The sequence below is a fragment of the Microtus ochrogaster genome, unplaced genomic scaffold, assembly GCF_000317375.1.
Source record: "Microtus ochrogaster isolate Prairie Vole_2 unplaced genomic scaffold, MicOch1.0 UNK1, whole genome shotgun sequence".
Taxonomy (NCBI): Eukaryota; Metazoa; Chordata; class Mammalia; order Rodentia; family Cricetidae; genus Microtus; species Microtus ochrogaster.
The window spans coordinates 27,693,485-27,701,506 of record NW_004949099.1 but is presented as its reverse complement, the minus strand read 5'-3'; the positions used below and the strand labels follow the sequence as shown (position 1 = coordinate 27,701,506).

At 47.1% G+C, this 8,022-nt stretch overlaps 1 protein-coding gene across 1 annotated transcript in view; it reads left to right on the top strand.

Moving 5' to 3' along the window:
* The window catches only part of Sec13 (SEC13 homolog, nuclear pore and COPII coat complex component), a 13,595-nt gene that overhangs the window by 1,292 nt on the left and 4,281 nt on the right, over positions 1–8,022 (top strand). The window contains exons 2-5 of the mRNA XM_005365026.2: positions 2,034–2,078; positions 4,340–4,455; positions 5,670–5,821; positions 6,345–6,478. Coding sequence (XP_005365083.1) covers positions 2,034–2,078; positions 4,340–4,455; positions 5,670–5,821; positions 6,345–6,478 — 447 coding nt within the window. The remainder of the gene's footprint in view (positions 1–2,033; positions 2,079–4,339; positions 4,456–5,669; positions 5,822–6,344; positions 6,479–8,022) is intronic.

Here is an 8,022-nt window from a genome sequence, read left to right as displayed (position 1 = left end):
TAGACCAGGCTGGTCTCGAACTCACAGAGATCCGCCTGCCTCTGCCTCCCGAGTGCTGGGATTAAAGGCGTGCGCCACCATCGCCCGGCTCACTGACTCTTGTTTAGTCTTTTTGTTAGTTATAACTGACTGCTCCTGGTGCCTCCTGATGCTCATGGGAAAACGTTAGCATCTGCAGGCAGGTGCAGTTCTTCCTCCTCTAGTCTTTGCAGACCTTCGAGCGCACTTTTTAGAGCACTTAGAATTCTCAAGAAAACCTGTACCTACCCAGTGTGTGCCTTCTGAATGCCTTGCTACCATGCTCTCCCAAGGCCTACCTTTCTGAAAAGTAGCCCGGGCTAGCTAGCCTAGAATTCTTGTCACCTTCCTGAGTTTCTGGAGTGTTATGGTCCAGCACCACAACAGCCTGCCGTGAAGTGTCAGGCTTGGTAACTGTGAGGTTTGCCCTGGAAAAGAATGTGGGAAATGGTGAGAAATGCCAATCTCAAATGGAAAAGTCCCCTTTTCTCTTCCAAGAATTAAATAGCTGCTGAGCCAAAGAACCAAAATGTGTATTTTTGTTCATTTATTAATTCAGTGGATAGTTACTGAGTTCCTTCTGTCTGTAAAACGTTATCTTAAATAATTTTGAAGGGCTGGAGAGACGGCTCGGTGGTTAAGAGCACTGGCTGCTCTTCCAGAGGTCCTGAGTTCAATTCCCAGCAACCCCATGGTGGCTCACAACCATCTGTAATGAGACCCGGCGCCCCCTTCTGGCTTGCGGGCACACATGGAAGGAATGCTGTACACATAATAAATAAATATATCTTTAAAAAAGTTTAAAAAAATAATAATTTTGAAGAGATTCAAAGCTGAGGGATATGATATCATGTGCCTTTAGTCCCAGCACTCAGGAGGCAGAGGCAGGTGGATCTCAGAGTCTGTGGACAGCCTGGTCTACATAGTGAGTTCCAGGTCGGCTAGAACTATGTATTAAGACAGATAGAGAATATGTAAAATCTACAGATAGTTGGAGCCTACATTCTCCCCCACAGAAGGAGCATAAAGTACTGTAACTGTCCAGGGCTTGTATATGTAAGCATCTAGCTAGTTGGGGATCAAGGGAGGCTGATTTAAAAACAAATGGAGAAAACACTGATGGCCATCATGGCTGTTTCCTGCCTCTACAATCAAACCTCGGTCCCACTAAGGTGAATCTAGGCAGGCCTGTCACAGTGCATAGTAGGCAGGCTAGAGAGTAGCCTCAGAAGCAACTAAAGTCCTGGTCTGAAACTTTCTGGGCCATCAGAAGCTCTGCAGTGCAGAAAGGAAATGTGAACTTTGATCCTTCTTGGTCTCACCTCACCTTTGAGAGCTGCCAGGCCTGTGCTCCAGGCTCAGTGACTCAAGTTCTCAGACTATCTTTGATCATGGGATCCTTTTTTACTTGGATTATATCTTCTCTCTGGTTCTCATCACTTAAGGCAGCTGTATATCCTCTCATCTGGGTTCCCCCTACCCACACAAACCATGGTGTGGCTAGGCTCCTGGCAGGTTATTTACATGAGCTTCTCTGAGGCTAGAACAGCCATTCACACTCCTGTCAGCCTACAATACTCAATACAAAGAAGGTCCTTAACTGGGCAGTGGTGGTGCACACCTTTAATCCCAGCACTTGGTGGGGAGGGGTGGGGAGCAGAGGCAAGCGGATCTCTGTGAGTTCGAGACCAGCCTGGTCTACATGAGCTAGTTCCAGGACAGGCACCAAAGCTACAGAGAAACCTTGTCTCGAAAAAACCAAAAGAAAAAAAAAAAAAGAAGGCCATTAGCTGGAAATGCACATATATTCTGGCATTTGGGAGGCTGGGGCAAGAGGTTAGTAAGTTCAAGGCCAGCCTGAATTACATAATGAGAGCCAATCTCGAAAGAAATAAAAAGAAAATATTTATGGAATAAGCACAGACGCCCCTAAGAACCTTAGGAAGAGTTGATGCTTTAATGAGATGATTGTTGCAGCTGCTGCCAGTGACGTCACAGATTGTCTTTGGTTCTAGGTGTCAGTAATTAACACCGTGGACACCTCTCATGAGGACATGATTGTAAGTATCCACTCATCCCTTCTGGGCATGGACAGGGGCATTCTCCTCTCTGGGGGTCCAACTGTAGTAGTTCCCGGCAGCCCACAGCCTCCAGGGTTTAATCATTCTCCCACATGACCTCTGGGTTTGCAAGGCTTTGACAGTGGCTTGTCTTCGCTGTGAGAAATGTTCTGTTGTGCAGCTCAGGCCCTTCAGTCTTCGTACTGAGAGTAAGGCCAAGTTGGGGGCAGAGGTTGACAATCATCTTTCTACCTTTCTCTTTCCTAAGGCCACTTCTCAGCTTCATGGAAAGGAGGTTCAATGATGGAGAGTGGGAAGTCAGTGGCAGTCACAGCAAAAGCCTAGAACAGAGACAGCTGGACTTATCTGTCTTACCCCAGAGAGTAGGCCACTGCAAGCCCTTGGGCATGAAGTCATTCCTCAGGGCATAGTGTAGTGCTACTGGGGAAGGTCCAGAGGTGAAAGTCTCAGACAGAAAAACTCAGCCTGCTTCCTGCAGCCAAACAATGCAGGCAGCCTTGGAGCAGGGCCCAGGCCAGGTGGTCTCAACCTCCCAGCCTGACCCCTGGTACTTGTCTTGGGGTTCTGATGCAAAATTGTACATTTTGCTGGTTTTGGTCATGAGCAGTCTAACTGTGAGACCACATGGCTGGAGCTGGCACGGGCCCAAGGGCAATAAGATCCAATCTAGATAACCTTGCCAGTGTCTTGGTTTCCTCCTGGGGACCAGGTGAGGCAGTATAGTCATTGGAAATATTTGTGTGCTCACGAAGTCTGTCATCAGACCCCAAGTACTTATCATTCAGTGCCTTGATAAATCTGCAAGGACCCTAGAAGCCAGTGCACTCCTTAGCCCCTTTGAAAGCTATGGAAACTGAAGGTTAAAGAAATAGCTAAATTTTCAAAGATTGTACAACAAATAAGCTAAGGAGATAGAATTCCCACCCCAGGTACTGTGCCCTCCTTCCCAGTATGATAGAACTCTGCTGAGAAGGGCTTTGAAATGGACCTGCAGCCTGCCTACCAGGAGAGCAAGGCCTAACACAGTAAAAGATGACCTTCCAGAGAAACCGTTGTCCTGGAGTAGGGAGGTGACAAAGGAATGTTAAATTCTATATAGCACCTTTTTGATATGTTATAACTGCTGCCTGTTGCTGAAATCTGCGGGGTGGGACAAATAGAAAAGCAGCAACCACTTGGATAGGTGATCCCGCCAACAGGGGACTAGTGTTGAAGGAGACCATACATGCTGCAGAAATAGGCCCAGAACTGGGGCAACAGCCTGATGTGGGATTCCCCTCTCTATGCTACGAATACCACTGGTGAATAAAGGAACTGCCTTGGCCTGTTGATAGGGCAGAACTTAGGAAGGAGGGGAAAACTAAACTGAATGCTGGGAGAAAGGAGGCGCAGTCAGAGAGAGCTGTGGAGCCGCCAACAGAGACAGTTGTACTGAAGCTTTCCTGATAGGCCACGACCTTGTGGTGATGCACAGATTAATGGAGATGGCTTAAATTAAGATGTAGGAGTTAGCCAATAAGAAGCTAGAGCTAATGGGCCAAGCAGTGATTTAATTAATATAGTTACTGTCCAACAGCAGCCAGCCCGTGTCCAGTCGGTGTCAAAGTTGGTTTTGAGCAGCAGTAGCAATTGACACTTCAGGCATTGTTCCCATGGGTGTGGAATCTGGAGTCCTAGGCACACTGCTAGGGACTTTGGTGCAGTGAGAGGACACACATCTGTATGGAACCCTGTATCCAGGCCCACAGTACCTTAGAGAGTGCTGCACAGGGCCTGAAGTATTCTGAGGCCTGCTCTCAGTCAGTAGCCTTGGGGCCTGGGGCTAGGCTGAGCCTCAAGGTGTCTTCCCCAATAGCCCATGAAGCCTGTGATCAGGACAGTGGAGTCAGTTTTTCCTCCTGTACCCACTCACAGAACAGGATTGGAAGAAGTGCATGAAGGGTCCGGAACAACCAGCTCAGTATGGCTTGTTTGGTCCCTTCCAGTAGGACGCTGTCTGGCAGGGAATTGATAATGCCAACATTCTAGCTTCTTGTCCATGAGGTGATGATTCTTTGAGATTGTTTGAGTATACCAGGCCCTGACTGGTTCAGGCTGATTGGTTCCTATAGGCTTCCTCTGCTGCCCTCCCCTTGCAACATGATGCACAGATAGAGTTTGGGTAGATTCTCGTTTATACTAGGCCTGGCTGGGGCTTCACCACCCACCCTGCAGGCTTCCCCAGTTGTCCTCCCTTGCAGCATGATGCCCAGATGGACTATTATGGCACCCGCCTAGCAACCTGCTCCTCGGACAGGTCCGTCAAAATCTTTGATGTGAAAAACGGAGGACAGATCCTCATCGCGGACCTCAGAGGGTAAGTGTCAACAAGATGGTCTTGGTGATAGCTGGATCATTAGACCTGGGAAAAGGATGAAAGCACGAATTCAGAGCAGTTCCAGAGTGCATTCAGCAATGAGGATGCTAAGAGCCCAGACCCCTGTGCCCTTAGCAGAGATGCAGGTATGAGCCCTAGCTCCACCACTAGGAGACCTGGGCAAATGAGGCACTTTGTGTCTTGGAGCCCTCCTCTGCTTAATCCCAGATGGGCTAATCCTGCCTCCATCCAGGGCCCGTCCTCAGTAGATCTTTGATAAGGGCAACCACTGCCATGTTCAGAAGCAATGAACACGACTGCCATCCTGCACATATTTAGCCATTTGACCTGAAGTGTCATTTGGTATGATCATGAGATAAACCTGCTTGGGGCACCTGTGCAGGCTCACACTTTGTGGAATTCTCTCTTCTACCTTTTCTTGGGTACTGGGAATTGAACTCAGATGTTCAGGCTTACACAGCAAGTGCTTTACCCGCTGGGCCCATAAGACAAATTTCATACATTCTCATACATTCTGTTGTGTTGTTTGTCCGTGGCAGTTGGCCAGGGAGTATGTGTCAGATGTCTGCTCTTCTCTCTCCCTAGCCCTGGAGGTCTTGGCTCATTTTCATGATCACCTCTATGCTTTCCATCAGAGCCTTTCACATAGTGTGGGTTCCTAACCTGGGGTACCTGGGTCTGCAAGGGCTCCGGAAATAGAATCCCAGGGATTGGTGAACTGGGATAAGGAAAACAAATACATTTGTTTGCATGACTCTGAATTTACCATTTCTATTTGGATGTAGGCTGGAAACTCCAGAAATGGCTATAGTCCTTGTCACTTTGTCACCAAGAAAAGTCAGATGTATTTTCATCTTACATGTAGCTGCCTGAGACTCTGAAATTGTAGATTGTTAGACTTGCCACTTGTTACTTGGGTTTTGGCAAAGAGGCAGTTTGGTATTTTAGTAACTCATTCCAAGATATGAAATTTTTATTTTAAACTTAATAGAATGCAGACCAAATTTAGGTATGGTGGCACATACCTTTTTCCTAGCATTGGAAGGATTACAAGCTCAAGGCTAACCAGAGTATATAATGTGAGACCCTGATTCAAAAAACTAAGACCATGGCAACATTATGTTGTCTCTCCAGAGGGAGGTAGCACTGTGAATCCCCTGACCCTCTGAGCATCCTGACTCACTCCCTTGCAGACATGAAGGGCCAGTATGGCAGGTAGCCTGGGCCCACCCTATGTATGGCAACATCCTGGCTTCCTGTTCCTACGACCGGAAAGTCATTATCTGGAAGGAGGAAAACGGCACTTGGGAGAAGACTCATGAGCACTCCGGACACGACTCCTCAGGTATGTAGAGTTAGCAGTGAGCAGGGGGCCTGTGGGTGGGAAGGGCCTCTGTTCTGGTCTCGTCCCAGGCTCCCTTCCCTTGCTCTTGTTCATCCTTTGTAAACTGGTTGGCTTTTCCACTAGTCTGTCCACAGCTGGTGGACAGTCCAGAGAAAGGTTTATTGAGAACAGTGGGGGCTGGGGCAATGGTTCAGTGGTTAAGAGCACAGGCTGGTCATCCAGAGGACCCGGGTTCAATACCCAGCACCCACATGGCAGCTCGCAGCTGTCTGTAATTCCAATTCCAGTGGATCCAATACCCTCATATACATGCAGACAATGCACATAAAATAAGAATAAACCCAAAAAACAGTGAGCTTCCCAACATATTCTTGTTTTGTGAAGGCAGGCTTAGGAAGTACTGTAAATTTTCCTTAATTTGGCCAAATGTTAACTGGCCACTGGCAATCCCTGTGGTTTTTCTAAGAATTTAGCAAAATAATAGTGTATGATGTAAGCCTGCGCACTATGCCTCCTTTCACAGTGAACTCTGTATGCTGGGCCCCTCACGACTATGGCCTGATTTTGGCCTGTGGGAGCTCCGATGGGGCCATCTCCCTGCTGACCTATACAGGAGAAGGCCAGTGGGAAGTGAAGAAGATTAACAACGCTCACACGGTGAGTCCAGCCCCTGCCTTTTGCATGGAGGAGAGAGAGCATGCTGTGCTGAAGTCTTCTGTGCTCCCAGGAGGGGCTGTAGGTTAGATATTGCTGGACCTCTTTATTGTGAGGAACAGCAGCTGCACCAGCCTTCTCAGTGCAAGGCAGAGGCGGCACTGGCCTTTCCTCGGAAGCCCCAGGTTGGGGTGGAAGTGTGAGGGCACACCAACTGCCACCTTGCTACAGAAGCCTCAGGCTGACATGATTGGGGACCCCGGAATTCAGTGGTGTTTCCAAGAATGGCCTAGAGATCTAGTTCCCTGTGCTTTCTAGTTCTTGGGCCTTAAGGTTGAAACAGTCCAAAAAGCATTGTGGAAAATGGAAATTTAAATTTCTTGAACCCATAAATGGATATCTTGTAATTCTCAAAAACACTTATACATGAAAGAACAAACTAGCAAATATTCATTTTCAGGGTTTGTCTGTTAAACCCTCATTCATTTTCCTGTCTGATCGTGGGCATTTTCAGTTTTTATTAGTAAATATTGCTATGAATGGTTATGGGTGTATTTTCGTATCTCTAATTCCCTTAGGTATATATATTTCTGTGAAATAGCTAGATCATCTAGCAATTTCACGTTTACCTCTCTGCTTTTTCTGTCAGTGTATATTCATTGTGTAGAGCTCCACGTTTGGACATTTTCAGACATGCATATCATGTAGTTTGGTCATATTCACCATCTATTACCGTATCTTCTCCCAGTGGTCTACTTCCTCTTCCCAAATAGCACCCTGTTTGTTATGTCCTAGAGATTTTGTTTGTTTGGTTACTCTTTCAGACAGAGTTTCTCTGTGTAGCCCTGGCTGTCCTGGAACTAGCTCTTATAGACCAGGCTGGCCTTGAACTTTGTGCTGGGGTTAAAGGTACCACCACTGCCGAGCTGTCTTGGGTTGTTTGCTTGTTTGTTTGATGTCTGTATTCCACATATGAAAGAAACGATGTGATAGTTGTCTGAGTCAGGCTTATTTCACTTAACATGATGATCTCTAGTTCCACTCATTTTCCTGCAAATAAAATAATTTCATTCTTCCGTGGTGGAATGAAGCTTCATTGTGTATCTAGGCCCTGTTTTCTTTGATCAGTTTCTCTGGTGGTGTGCACAGGGCTGGCTCCAGTTCTTAGCTGCTGTGAATAGTGCAGCAGTAAAGGCGGATGGCTGAGTTACTCCTGTGCTGTGCTGGCTCAGAGTCCTTAGGTGTACACCCAGAAGTAGTAGAGCAGGCTCCTCTTGGAGCTCTTTTCTGTAGTGGCTACACTAATTTACATACACCCCACCATCCTCACATCGCTGCTAGCACTGTGTAAGGGTTCTTTCTCCACCTCATCCACCCTGGAGTTTGCTGCTCTTTTCTGATGGCTACTTTGCCTAAGGAAAGGTGGAGTCATTGTGCTTTAATTTATATTTCTTTTTTTTGTTTTTTTGTTTTTTCGAGACAGGGTTTCTCTGTGGTTTTGGAGCCTGTCCTGGAACTAGCTCTTGTAGACCAGGCTGGTCTCAAAC